This window comes from Anabrus simplex, chromosome 1 (assembly GCF_040414725.1).
Source record: "Anabrus simplex isolate iqAnaSimp1 chromosome 1, ASM4041472v1, whole genome shotgun sequence".
Lineage (NCBI taxonomy): Eukaryota > Metazoa > Arthropoda > Insecta > Orthoptera > Tettigoniidae > Anabrus > Anabrus simplex.
This window is the reverse complement of record NC_090265.1, coordinates 1,059,594,912-1,059,610,273: the sequence shown is the minus strand read 5'-3', so window position 1 is coordinate 1,059,610,273 and position 15,362 is coordinate 1,059,594,912. Positions and strand designations below refer to the sequence as shown.

Here is a 15,362-nt window from a genome sequence, read left to right as displayed (position 1 = left end):
TGGAACTCCGTTACTCCCATAGTTCCGAAGTTTAGTTAAAACGTTCTGATGGTGGTGGTGATTATTTTAATAGGAAGTACAACTAGGCAACCATATTCTATATAACACTAATCAGAGAGAAAAAATCGAAGGGATCCAGTACTTCGAAAAATGATGGTTATCGGCCAAAGAAAGACAAGGGCCGCAAAGGGGGTGAAAATAAAAGACTGCCTAGGCCTCGATACCTAATACTGTTACGGTTTGAAAAGAACAAGAGTTAATCAAAGGAGTTCGGATAGGATAGATGAAAGTGAGGAGCTTGGCCCAAGTAAGTGGAAGCAGTGTCAGGACTCAGCTAAGGGCCCCATAGGTGCCAACACATGCTCCCAAGTTCAGAGCCCCTGAGGCCTCTTTTAGTTGCCTCTTACGCCAGGCAAGGGATACCGTGGATGTTATTCTACAGCCCCCACGTACAGTGAAAGGTTCCGAGTGTGCTCAGTAAAAATTCAGTGAAGCAGGATACTTCCCTACTTACACAATGTCCCAGTGAGAATCTGTTTCTGCCTGAGCACAGAGGGACATGACTCAGAATATGTCCAACTTGCCTATTTCTATTCCATAGCAACTGGTATCCCAGGTCTCAGGACCACTTACTAGGCCATTCAGCTGTTGCCCATGGTTCACACCATAGGACATGACTGCAGTAACCCACACCACAAACCATCTTTTTATGTTATGTTAAGAGAGACTGCATAGTGAAAGGAAAGAAATGTTCTGTACATTTAGAGTACTGGAATAATTTAAATAATGTATGTAATATATTGAATTAGAAACAGTAATTTCATCCTATCAGTTAATTATGTGTAGTATCTTCATCAGTATTTACATTTCATATTTAGTTGTAGTATATTTCTGTAATTAATGTATAAATATTAAAAACTTAACACTACATAGTATATGTTTTCCGGAAGAGAATCCAGACCTGTTACTTTAACATGGAACATATCAGAAAAGAAAAATCTACTGTTAACTTACTTCAGATTTGAAGGTAATAATTTAGTATGTTGACCTATCGGGATCCTGATCCAAATGGATGAAATTTATCTCTGATCCAATCTTTTATAATTATGTGACATGTAATATTATTATTCAACCACTACACTTGTTTGTCCATTTATTGGTTTGCATAGCTTACATTTCTTTCATACTCATTCAATTTTAGTTGTCATTTATTGGTTGCACACCTCATTTTACTTTTGTACCAATGAAATTTGCCTTTAACAGTGGTATGTATTTTCATGTGTGATAGTACATATATCACACCCCCAAATTATATGTAGAAGTTAGAGATATTATTGTCAGTATTCGACTTATTATTATTATTATTATTATTATTATTATTATTATTATCATCAGTATTTCATTTGTATATTTTGCCATTTATATTGGTAAGCTGGAAGATATCCACATCCACATATCCACATATGTATGAGTAATTTGTTTTGCACGAGTGGGAAAACATTGCTTTAATAACTCTGGTAATTTGGTTGAGTCATGTGGCTACCCCAGTGTTTGTTGTGATGTACTTGTGTCGGGATATTCCATGAGTCATGTAAATATCCCAGTGTCTGATGAGATGTGTTTGTTGATGTTGTTGTACTAGGGAAGTTCGGTGAGTCATTTAATAAACCCGAGTGTTTGTTATTGTCTTGGGAGGAAGAAGTAGTTCAGGGCTTGGTCTTGACTATAGATCACTCATGATTGGTGGGCAAGCACCAATCCAGACGTATCATCTGAGAGGAGGGGGATGTTGATGTCTATAAAGATTGATCATACGGCGGCAACCGAGGTGATTGTAAATGAACAAGAAGGAAGATAACTACAACCAGTGACACTGTATAAGAGAACTACAACTGACGCACTGTACGAGAAGGAAGTAGTGCTGATACACGGTACTGGAGTGACACGGCAGCAATGGACTGGACTTCAAACGTTCGTGGAGCGTAGTCTTGTTATGTTCGTGGAAAGTATCTGATTGTGGAGAGTACTTGCACATTAAGTATTGTAGCACTTGTGGCGGCCTAGCATTATATGTTGGTGAAAGCTATCTCAGACTTTCCAAAAATTTATGTTGAGGATCGACAGACGTGTGTATATATCTTTACAACAAGTGTTAAAATATGTGAACACAGTAGTACAAGGTACAGTATCTGTGTGATGTGATAACTGCCGATTATGAGAATCGGTAAGTCGAATTGATATTGAGACAGTGAAGGGTATTTATCTTCATACATGTACATTGTTCATCGGACGATCTACAAATGGTAGCTTAGTTCTCGCTTTCGTTTTCCCAGGAGTCTTCCAGCAATATTTTATGTGTGTATTATATGTATAATGTTGTATGTTGATGAGGTGCTCATGCACGGAATTTGTTAAGCATATAGTTAGCTATTTTAGAATCAGTGTTATTGATGAACCTAGGTGCAGTTCCTACCTAATTAGTCGTTTTCAGGAGGTTAGGTAAGGCCTGCAGCAGATGTACCAGTACGCAGCATTATGTACACGCCCTGGGATATACAGTTTATCATGCTCTTATCTAAATTCGAGGGATCCATTCTGGTGAACTCTGGCGCCCATACTACGGACATTTCAGTTAATTATGCTTATTAATTTTATTAAGTTTTTGAGTAATTTTATTTATATACTTTTATTCATGATTTTATTTATTAGTATTCATCAACAAGTTACACATGGAGTGCACATTAATCCCACTTCAGTGTACAAAATTATAAAAGTGCTCTTGTTTAATGGGGAACAGTTCCTTAGAAATTATATTGCTCTATTAGGTATATAATGCTTGATAACATTTATTTTGATCACCTGTAGTGACATATTTTAGAAAGGAGGAAGTGAGGTGGAGCTTGATTGATTAGCTATCTGACAGAAAATCACTGATTTGAAGAAGGATTTTGTAATTGACCAAATTACAATATTCATGTAATGTCACATAATTGTTTTGCTGTTGACTTTGAACAGTACAGTATACTGGCACTTTTCTGTACATTTAGAGTACTAGAATAATTTAAATAATGTATGTAATATATTGAATTAGAAACATTGATTTCATCCTTTTAAGTTAATTATGTATAGTAACTTCATCAATATTTACATTTCATATTTAGTTGTAATATATTTCTGTCTTGTATATATATTAAAAAATAACAATATATAGCATATGGTTTCTGGAAGAGAAACCAAACGTTTTTTTATTTTAAACAGTTACTTTAACATGGAACATACCAGAAAAGGAAAAATCTACTGTTAACTTACTTCAAACTTGGACATGTACAAACCATAAACACACTCCAATCAAGCACAATGTAAAGAAAATACAAGACACAATAAGGAACATTTTACCAAGTGCAGGATTTATGAAAGAGCTTGTATTGTCTTCTATTCAAGAATGAATATGTATAACTTGAAGTGTTATATATTTGTATTATATTTATATATTTAACAAAGGTATCTTTATTTGGAAGATAATTGTAGTTATTTTTAAACTGTCCCCAATTCCTTTTTAAGTGTGTCTTGGAAAACATAATGAGAGTATGGGAAGGAAAGCTGAAAGAGGAACCCACCATAAGATAAGGCCAGTCAGCTTGACATGTGGTGTTTGTACGCACTGGAAAAGCATTCTTTCGGATTATATTACACATTTGCAAATCTACTAACTGGTTTGACAGAAGGCAGTTCAGGCTTAGGAAAGGTTATTTCGGTGAAGCTCAACTTGCAGGATTTCAGCAAGATATAGCAGATATTTTAGGTTCAGGTGGTCAAATAGACTGTATTGCTATTGGCCTATCCAAGGCTTTTTATAGGGTATATCATGGGAGTAGTGATGAAAATGAGGGCTATTGAATTAGACAAAAGAGTGGTTGAATGGGTGGCTAAATTTCTAGAAAAGAGAACTCAGAGAATTAAAGTAGGTGAAGTGATATCTGATCCTGTAATGATTAAGAGGGGGAGCCCAACAGGGAAGTATTATTGGAACTTTGTCTTATATACATGAATTATATGAGTATAGAACTGGGACCGAGCCAGTGGCCTCGTGGTTTGGGTCACGCAGCTGTGAGATAGTGGGTTCTAACCCCGCTGTAGGCAGGCCTGAGAATGGGTTTCCGTGATTTCCAATTTTCATTCATGGGTGCTTCCTTACCATTTGTAGCTCTTTCTTATCCCATCATTGTCATAAAGACATATCTGTGTTGGTGCAATGTAAAGCAACTTGTCTGTAATTATGCTATTTTTTAATGATGTTTCACTGTATAGAGTACTAAATGAGTTGCAGGATTGTGAGTGACAATGTTGTGGGATGGACAGTGGATAATGATAAGATGTAAGTTTCACCAAGAGGAAAAGTCCTTTGAGTTTTAATTACTGTGTTGATGGGGGGATAATAGCTCGTGGGGAACACTGTAAGTACATAGATGTTAATGTAAGGAATGATCTTCATGAGGTTAAGAAAGATTACTGATCTGATTCACATGGTTATGAGGGTATTTAGGGGTTGTAGTAAGGATGTAAAAGAGAGGGTGTATTAAGTCTATGATAGAACCCCAGTTAGAGTATGGTTCTACCATATGGAAGGCACACTAGGACTACTTGATGCGAGAACTGGAAAAGAACCAAAGAAAATCAGCACGGTTTGTTCTGGGTGATTTCAGAAAAAGGAGTAGTCCTAGTGTTACGAAAATGTTGCAGACTGTGGGCTGGGAAGCCTTGGGAGTAAGGAGACAAGATGCTGTACTATGTGGTATGTTTTGGGCTGTCACTGGAGAGATGGCATGGAATGACATTAGTGGACAAATAAGCTTGAGTGGAGCTTTTAAAAGTAGGAAAGATCTTACTATGAAGATTAGGGTCAAAATTTAAAGGTGTACGTATAAATCGTTTGGCTTTCGCTGACAATATTACAATCCTTTCTGAGCATGTTCAAACAGCACTCATCCAGGTTAAGTTTTTGAAAGAAAGATAAAGTTGGACTTCAGATATCTGTCGAGAAAGCAATTCATGACCGACGTAGGAAATGGATGTTAAGGTTATTCCAAGTGAATGTCTTGATGCACAAATGGACTATTTTATTTCAGAATTACGTGAAGTTATCATTCTGCCAGGAGAACTAGTAACGTCAGCTTTACCATCAACATCATCAGTTTCTGTGCTGCTCAGTGTTGTAAGCAATACAGAGTGCAAATGGAGTATACAGGTGACAAAAATGTTGATCAACCTGTATGAAAAATATAGGTCCAAATATGGGGAGCTTTTAAAATTAGAAATGTAAAGCAGATGTGGATTGTTACTGCAGGAGTTTTAAGAGGAGACTTGTAAATGAACATCTCACCTAATAATTGTGAGAGTAGGTGGAGACTACAAAAAGCACGTAGATAATAAAAATCCCACTGGAGGGGGTAGGAAGTACTTTGATTATGCTGAGGAAGGATACCTTAATAAGTGTATCTCCATCAAAACTAAAATTAGGTTTTACACCGTGGTAAATTAAACCAGAATATCTCTTTGCTACAGAGTGTATGTTCTCCATGAAAACAGGAGAAAGAGAAGAGGTAGGGAAAAATTAAAGAAAAGGAAGAATTAAGACCAGTACAGAAATAAATTGAAAGAACATCTGATATGATCAGGAAGAGGAGAGTTTGGTTCTTTAGTCACAATGAGGATGGTTAATGCGCCACTCACGAAACCAATTTTTAATCATGTTCACAGGAGTAAGAATGGCAATCAGTGGGTGCAAGGAATAGAGAGAGATATGGCAGAGATGGGAATAACAGCAGATATAATACAGGACAGAACAACTTTTAGGAGATTGGTACAAAATTTCAAAGGTTGCCAGGAGAAAGAAGAGAAGGATACAGGACAGAACAACTTTTAGGAGATTGATACAAAATTTCAAAGGTTGCCAGGAGAAAGAAGAGAAGGAATGGAATAACATCTCAACAGACGAGGGGAGGAAAAAAGCACAGTTGAATAACGAAGAACTATTGGAAAGCAAAAAAGGAAACAGAAATGATTGCAGTGGGTTATTTTACGTGGTCCAAATATGGTCAAAATCAAGAAAAGAAGAAATAATAATGTAAATTGGCACATCGAAAACAAGAGCATTATCACTTACGAAAAAAAAAAGTACCAACTATATAGTTTTAAACACTGTGATGTGTACATAAATGACAGTATTTTCCTTTCAAAATATTGTTCCTATCTTCCATTAGTTGAATCACTCGATCATTCTTCCTCTTTATTTCTTCCAGTTTCGCTACCTCAATTTCTAGGCGTTTCTCTTGATAGCATAATCTATCCTGCCTCATTTTTTCTAAAACACCAGACTTTCTCTTCATTGCCCTTTTTTTCTTGGTTACCAGTACACTTACTTTATCTGCTTCCTCCTGCTCGTTGTTTTCTTCCTGCTGCTGAACTAGCTCTTCACCTTCCTCATCTATGGTAGTTGGCACATGGACAGTATTGCTGTTCAACACTATGACAGGATTCACAGTCTTCTTATCAGCAAAACTCCTGTCCATTTCCTCTGCATAATCAAAATACTTCCTACCCCTTCCAGTGGCATTTTTGTTGTCTACGTACTTCTAGTAGTTCCTTTCAAGCACTCTCCACCTATTCTCACAATGATTAGGCGAGATGTTCTTTTGCAAGTCTCTACTTAAAACTTCAGTGATGACCACCCACATCTGTTTTACATTTCTAATTTTAAAACTCCCCACTTTTGATCTATATTCTTTGTAGAGGTCTATCGATATTTTCGTCATCTGAATACTCCATTTGCACTCAGTATTGCTTATAGGACTGTGCAGCGTAGACACCGACGATGTTGATGGTACCAGTACTCCTGGCACAGCAGAAACTGATGACGTTGACGGTACTGGTACTGCCGGTAGCTTAGACACCGAGGTTGACGGAACCGGTACTCCTGGCAGCGTAAAAACCGATGATGTAGAATGGTACCAGTATTCCTGATACTCGTGGTAGAATTATAAATAAACGTAATTCTGGAATAAAGTAATTATTAATTTACAAACAGGTCCATTAGTCTATAACTTTATTAGTTGAGTCATTTTATTGCCAATTACTTACCTTCCATTGAGTAGGTCTAACAAGTTGTTCAGCAGAGATGAACAAGAACAGCTGTTTATTTATCCTCAAACAGGAATCTCCTGCGTAATCGTGAACGCATGCGCATTGTAGTTTTTCTTGACCGTTCACGAACCGTTCCAACAGACTGCTGTTTAGCGAATACATAGCTCGCGCATGCTTTTACATCAGTCCATGAATCGACACAAAACCGTACGCAAACTGCTTGTTGGAACAAACCTAATATTTAGCGTATGTATGTATATACTAGCTATTACCCCCGGCTTTGCTCGCGTGGATTTCGTAATTTGATAAAAATAATTGTTCCTCGGTACTGCACTAAGACGTTATCTGAAAATCCCTAAAGTATAAAATCTCACAAAAAAATTTAGTTTCATTTACCCCAGAACCTTTTTGTGGTATTGCTTTTTGGGGCTAAGATGACCAGGCTACTGGCAGAGCTAACTCTGGAACATGTGATATAGAAATCTACATGTGAGAAATTGTTTTCTCTCAAGTAAAATACAAAAAAATGTGCATTTCTTTTTTAAATAGGAGATTCCAGATACTAGTTTTCACATCTCTAACATCTTCAGGTTTTGAGATATATGTAGCCTCATAAAAATAATTCAACTCCTTCACTTCTTTTCACCCCAATAAGTCGATTTTCCAAAACAAACAATTACACGTTCCTTTTTTTTTTTTTTTTTAGGAGATTCCAAATACCAATTTACACATCTTCAGTTTTGGGGATATTTTTAAAAAATTTATTTATTCACGAAGCACAAGATACAGCTACACTGAGCAAATTTCACTTGCACTGTCAACAGACTATTTAACAAACGTAAACTTTCATAATAAAATATAACAAACATAACGAAATATAATAAGATCAGGTACACATCCTACTAATAAATGTCCAAATCGAAAACCATGAGAATGTCCATGTTCATAGCCAAGTTGTCATGGGTCAAGATGGCGGTATAATCCCTTCACATCAACTTATCTTTAAGATACTATTTAAACACCTCTCGAATACACTTTTATTTGATACTACATCAAGCTCTTGTCTCCTATTAATATTGTTAAAGAGTGTTGGGAGGTGGATTAGGAAAGATCGTTGAAGTATTGAGTGCTGAGTGTGGGGAATGTGGAGAAGGTCTTTGGTTCTGATGGATCGGGAAGGAACGCGGAGAGAGAAGAGTGAGACAAGATGTTCCGAGCGGTAGTGTCCATTTAAGATCCTGTGGAGGAAACTCAGAAATGCTTTTTAAAAATTCACCTGGTTTTTCAATTCTTTTCAAGTGGATTTTTTGAAAATAAAAAAATATGTTTCTTTATTTTTAAAGAGATTCCAAATATTAATTTTAACATCTGTAACATCTTCAGTTTTTGAGATATAAGAATCCTCATTAAAGGACTTCAACACCTTTTTTTGGCCCTTTTTGCTGTCCTTAAATGGATTTTCAAAAACAAAAGCTGTTTATTTATTTTTAAAGGAGATTCCAAATGCCATTTTTCACGTCTGTAACATCTTCAGTTTTTGAGTTATATGTATCCTCATAAAAATAATTCAATTTCTTCACTTCTTTTCACCCCTGTAAGTGGATAAAAAAGTAGTATTTCTTTATTTTTAAAGGAGATTCCAAGTACTAATTTTCATGTCTGTAACATCTTCGGTTTTTGAGACTTCAATCCCTTTTTCGGTCCTTTTCACTTCCCTTAAATGGATGTTTTGAAAACAAAAAGTACGTGTTTCTTTATTTTTAAAGGAGATTCCAAAGACCAATTTTTAGGTCTGTAACATCGTCTTCAGTTTTTGAGATAATATGTATCATAAAAAGAATTCAACTCCTTCACATTTTTACACCCCCACTGTTTTCCCCCATTAAGTGGACTTTCCAAAAACAAAAATACATGTTTCTTTATTTTTAAAGGAGATTCCAGATACCAATGTTCACGTCTGTAACATCTTCAGATTTTGAGATATAAGTATCCTCATAAAATATAATTCAACTTCTTCACTTCTTTTCACCCCCATCCACCACCTTAAGTGGATTTTCTGAAAGCAAAAATACGTGAATATATCTACAGTGTATCTCACAGACTTAACATGTTACAGACATGAAAACTGGTATTTTCAAAAGAGGTTCCAAATACAGGCTATGTAGTGTGACAGTTTTCCATTGGCATTGCTGTATCAGGTTAGTGTGATGGAAGTTTAAGACATGCTGTGATATGAAGTTTTGTATTCATAATGTCTCTTAGCATGCCGAGAAACAGTTGAGCATCTGATAGTGATATTACTTGTAAAGTTTTATGCAATCAGGCAAATACAGAAGTGCATGAGAACACACATTTTTCTCAAAGCCGGGAGATGTTGGCTCAGGCTTGCAATGTTGGTGTTCATACCCAGTATTCTTTCTGAGGGCAGAACGATTGTTAAAATAGGAAATAAGCCCGCATTTAGATTGCACAGTGCAGAAACGTACAAGAACTTTGAAAAATGTGTTGTATGCCGAACAATATTTGACTTGTACATAATGGAGAATTTCCAACAACTAAGAAATTGGTGTAGTTAATGAAGGAGTAATGCGTTCACAAGTGACTTTTCTATGGCATTTTAAAGGAGAGATTGCTCTATTCCTGTCTTATATCATAATTGTTGGCATGCGTGAATTTCGTTGTAAGCATGGATAATCATAGGATTAGGGCTTCTGACACATACATGCATTTCAGATCGGAATGTACTGTGTTTAAGGAGAAGGTTGTGTGTACATTGCGAGCGTAGGACCTTGTTGAATCTTTCTTATCTCTCACCCGTCTGTCACTGCGGCAACAATGCTCTGCAGGAAGCATGCTACTGGACGAGCTCATGTTCATCGTTGTTCTGTGTTAACTATAAATTAAAATATTGAACTTGCCACAGACCACAATGAGTTTAGCTGTTATTGTAGTTCTAGAAATCAGATGAAAGTTGTTAATTCTAGGGTAGATAACACAAATAACAGTTACCTAGCTCAAAGAGAGGAAATATTAGTCTGATTTTGCATTTGGATGCTTTTTCTAAACTGTGTTTCTTGATGAGGATAATATCTTCTGTAGATAATATTGCCTAAATGAAAGTAGTGGAAGAGTGAGATACTTATTTCTTTTTTTGTCTGGAAGTCAAAAGTGGTTCCTTTTTCTTACATATTGCAGAATTTTACTAGTTTAGTCTAAACTATCCTTCTTCGTTGATTAGTATCCTTCTACTCTCATATTTTTCAGTCTTTTAGAATTAAGCTTTTAAATGCTGGGGCTGTACCTTAAGGCCACGGCCACTTCCTTCCAACTCCTAGGCCTTTCCTATCCCATCGTCACCATAAGACCTATCTGTGTCGGTGCGATGTAAAGCCACTAGCAAAAAAGAATTAAGCTTAGTTGTTTGACCACAAGTTACCAAGTCTCGACAGCTATTTGAAATGAGATCTTTCAAAGTATTTTATCCGTACAGAAAAAAATACTCTAAATGGTCACCTAAAATTATCATGACCTGCATCAAACCATTGAAGCTTGTCGTCCCATTGCCTTAAAGCCGTCCCTATGTCTAATGAGGTTTGTCTGATTTTTTTAGCCAGGACTGCTGTCTTCAGATATCAAGCTTGAGCCGCTGGAGAGAAGTATAGAAGTAGATGTGGATTCCACACTTCCTGCCATCAACCCTAACTATAGACCACTACCTCACATTCCTTCAGACTCACTTAGTCAACGCAAGAATAGAATGTTGACAGAGGAGGAAGCCCTCTCTCAGGTTATGTCCACCAAAAATTTGAGGTGAGTTACCGTAATGCTACTGTAGTATGGTCTTTCACCTGTATTTTGTTTGTAATATTTGCATATCTATAACAAGTGATGGAAATCATGTACATGTATGTAAATTAATTCAAGTTGTCACTTCATCAGTTTCATTGGAGTCATATCAATAATGACTGTGAATAATCCTCTACATTTATTTCAAACTCAATAGTTTATATATTTAATAGTGATATTTTGCTTGTTTTCACCAGTTAAAAGCATAATGATCATCTTTTTATTTCTGTAAACAATTGATTTTCTGAACATCCTTATTACAAGGAGCATAGTCACCTCCATGTTTTATTTTTAACTATAAATATTTCATTCATTGTGAATTTTTCTGAATACAATGGTGTCTGACCTGGCCTACATTGGCTGGAGTGGACTGTACAGCCAGTGACTACAGGGGATAACCAATGCCTCAGGTAGAGGAGCTCCTGCAGGAGAGATAGTGAATGCCCACTGGAGGGAATGCCATTGAAATATACATGCCAGTAGTGTCTATTTTCCATAAGCTTTCTGTTTGCCTGTCTAGGGTTAGGCTTTGTTCTAAAATAACTAGAGTATGGTTTCAGTGTATGGGACAAAAGCTAGGCCGTCCGATAGAGTCAGGGATGAGTCAAAGAAGGAAACTCTGAAATTGGCAACAAATAACATCTTAACACTGAATGGAAAGTTGGAAAAATTAAGTGTATTGTATTGTGATAAAAAGATGGATATCCTCGGTTTATGTGATACGAAACTAAGATGTAATCAAAGTATGGAGGTCAAATGGACTGTATTGCGATTGACCTATCTAAGGCATTTGATATGGTAGATCATGGGAGACTACTGGGAAAAATGAGTGCTATTGGACTAGCAATGGTGCCAACTATTACGGATTTCACTTCTTGATTACGGCATTACGGTTGAAGGGGAAATTATTACGGAAGCAACATTATCATGATAAAAATTAGTTTCTGCGAAAAAAAGTAAAGTAAAGTAAGAAGTAAAAAATGTTCATTCCCTTAGAGCATTACTGGTCAACCCTCCTCATTTCAATGTTTGTAAGTTGGCAACTAAACATATTTGGTAGTTATTTGGTTGTCACTTCCTTTTGTTTCCCGCGAGCGTTGTGAAATCACGGCCAGCTACATAGATATACGCTGCTCTCTTAGCTAGAATGATGTGGGAATGACGTATCAAGTCGGCCGTGAGGTAGGTTCTACTCTTTACTCTGCTGTTCTCGAGTGCGCGGTTTGTTGTGTGCGTAGAACAAGTGGTATATTTAGCGCATTTCAGTTCTAATTATCCTAGACGTTGATTCGAAAAGTAGTGATAGGTTTTGTGAAATGAAGCGGAGCAATTGTCAAATTGCATCTTCTTCTAAGAAGACAGCAGTGTTACAGAAATATCGAGACGGTTACACAAAGGAATGGCCGTGCTTACTTGCCTCACGTGTTAGTGAAAACCACGAGTTCTGCAGTGTGTGTTTGTGTGATTTCTCTGTGGCTCATGGTGGACGAGATGATTGCACAAGACACATAGAATCCAAGAAATATCGCACATACGGTGAATCAAAATTACGAAACCAGCCTGTTTAATCGTTCTTCGTAAAAAGTAATGAAACTGCGGTGACAAATGCTGAATTACTGTTTACATCATTTCTTTTGGAGCATAATATTCAATTATTAGTTTCAGACCACGCTGGAAATTTGTTTAGATCAATGTTCCCTGACACTAAGATATCTCAGAAATATGGTTGTGCAAGAACTAAAACCTCTGCTTTGGTTCAATACACGGCATCTGAGGCAAAAAAGGAAATAAGTGAACTTTTGCAAATAATGCTTTTTTTTGGCTACTGATGGTAGTACGGATTCAAATGCTGTTAAACTTTATCCTATAGTTGTCTCCCTCTTTAATGCTCAGAGAGGTCAAATATCAACTCTTCTATTGTCTTTGTTAGAGAGTACACATCTGTGCACAAAAAAGCAGCAGCCCAATTGCCAGTCAATGTAGAGAACGTTTTGGTTCAGTTATATTACTTACTATCTTGATAATAGTTCTAAAAGGCAAAACACATTGAAAGTTTATCAGGCTGTTTGTGGCACAGAGGGTCACAAAATTTTGAAATATGTTAGTACCCGTTGGCTCTTACTTCTTCAGTCTATTAATAGCGTTCTTGAGCAGTGGGAAGCTTTTACACTCATGTTTTGTAGTGAGACCCACCATAAAACTGAGACCACCAAGCAGTTTGAAACTGTGAAATCTTTCATACAAGACCCACACACAAAACTGTTTGGCTACTTTCTTCAGAATTCACTTCCTGTTTTTAACTCTGTGAATATATTTCTGCAACAAGATGCTCCAGCCATACATCTTCTTAGGAGGAAACTTACTGGTCTTTTAACTGACCTATTGGTCAGATTTGTTCAGCCATGTTCTCTTCAGTCAGAATCTACCTCCCTTTTGAGTGTTGAATTCAAGAGGAGGAAATACCAGAAAGCCAGTGAGGACTGGGTAATTGGAGCAAATGCTAGGGCATACTTGAAAGATAATGACTGTGATGAAGAGATGTTTTATAATTCTGTCAGAGAGTTTTATATGGCAGCTTGCAGTTACATTACCAGGAAATTTCCCCTTGATGATGAATTTCTTCATCATGCCGAAGTTGTAGACATCTCTCTCAGAATGAAGGTTTCCTATTCATCTCTTGAATATTTGTTCGAAGATTCCCAACTTTGGTCAAGGAAAGTGAACATGACAAACTTGAAGAGGAATACCATGGACCTAACGTTGATGTGAATTGGGACAACATTGCAGAGCTTAAAAATGAAAGTGGACAAATTAAGTATAAAATCTTAAGTAATGTTGTATTTGCAGTACTAAGTGTACCTCATAGTAACTCTCGCACAGAAAGAGTTTTCAGTGTTGTTAGGAAAAATCAGACAGAATTCAGGCCTACATTAAGTACATCTACACTGGAATCGCTTATGGTTCTGAAGATGAAAATGTCATATCAGGGGGAAGTATGTTTCAAGAAAACCTACACTGAAAAGCAGTTGCTGGGTGCGAAACAAGCTACGAAGAATTTTTTATCGCAGCACTAACAGATAATGTGCAAATTTTATTGTGTAATATGATATAAACGTACTTTAGAATAGATTGCTGTAGGAAAGGGCAAACGGGGTGCTTTGTATTTAACTCGTAAACATTTTGGTGGGGGGGGGGGGTGCGCGAGTTACTGATAAGCCACTTCAAAGGTTGGCACCTCCGGACTAGGAAAATGAGTGACTGAATGGGTGGCTATATTTCTAGAAAATATAACTCAGAGAAGTAGAGTAGGCAAAGCTTTATCTGTCCGTATAATAATTAAGAGGGGACCTTTATGTTTTTCTTATATATATCAATGATATGTGTAAAGAAGTGGAATCAGAGATAAGGCTGTTTGCAGATGATGTTATTCTGTACAGAGTTATAAATAAGTTACAAGATTGTGAGCAACTGCAAAATAACCTCGATAATGTTGTGAGATGGACAGTAAGCAACGGTATGATAATAAACGGGGTTAAAAGTCAGGTTGTGAGTTTCAAAAACAGGAAAAGTCCTCTCAGTTTTAATTACTGCATTGATGGGGTGAAAGTTCCTTTTAGGGATCATTGTAAGTACCTAGGTGTTAATATAAGGAAAGATATTCATTGGGATAATCACTTAAATATGATTGTTAATAAAACAAATCTGTGCACATGGTTATGAGGGTATTTAGGTGTTGTAGTAAGGATGAAAAGGAGAGGGCATATGAGTCTCTGGTAAGACCCCCAACTAGAATATGGTTCCAGTGTATGGAACCCTCACCAGGATTACTTGATTCAAGAACTGGAAAAAAATCCAAAGAAAAGCAGCTCGATTTGTTCTGGGTGATTTCATACAAAAGAGTAGTGTTACAAAAATGTTGCAAAGTTTGGGCTGGGAAGACTTGGGAGAAAGGAGATGAGCTGCTCGACTAAGTGGAACAATAATGAGAGTTGTTACTTGTAAGTGGTATGTGGCAAGAGATTATCCTCATTTTTCCGTATTGAAAGTCTGTTAAAAGGAGAAACAATAAAACTTTTGTATCCACCTGTTCAATACATTAAATGGTATGTTACGAGCTGTCATTGGAGAGATGGCGTGAAATTATATCAGTAGACGAATATGTTTGAGTGATGTCTTTAAAAGTAGGAAAGATCACATGTGAAGATAAAGCTGGAATTCAAGAGGACAAATTGGGGCAAATATTAGTTTATAGGTAGGGGAGTTAGGGATTGGAATAACTTACCAAGGGAGATATTCAATAAATGTCTAATTTCTTTGCGATAATTTAAGAAAAGGCTAGAAAACAACAGATAGGGAATCTGCCACCTGGGCGACTG

The 15,362-nt window shown here is 36.7% G+C and overlaps 1 protein-coding gene across 1 annotated transcript in view; it reads left to right on the top strand.

The window, feature by feature from the left end:
- EloA (elongin A) overlaps positions 1–15,362 on the top strand; it is a 249,003-nt gene that overhangs the window by 36,619 nt on the left and 197,022 nt on the right. Inside the window, exon 4 of the mRNA XM_067149784.2 lies at positions 10,751–10,950. Coding sequence (XP_067005885.2) covers positions 10,751–10,950 — 200 coding nt within the window. The remainder of the gene's footprint in view (positions 1–10,750; positions 10,951–15,362) is intronic.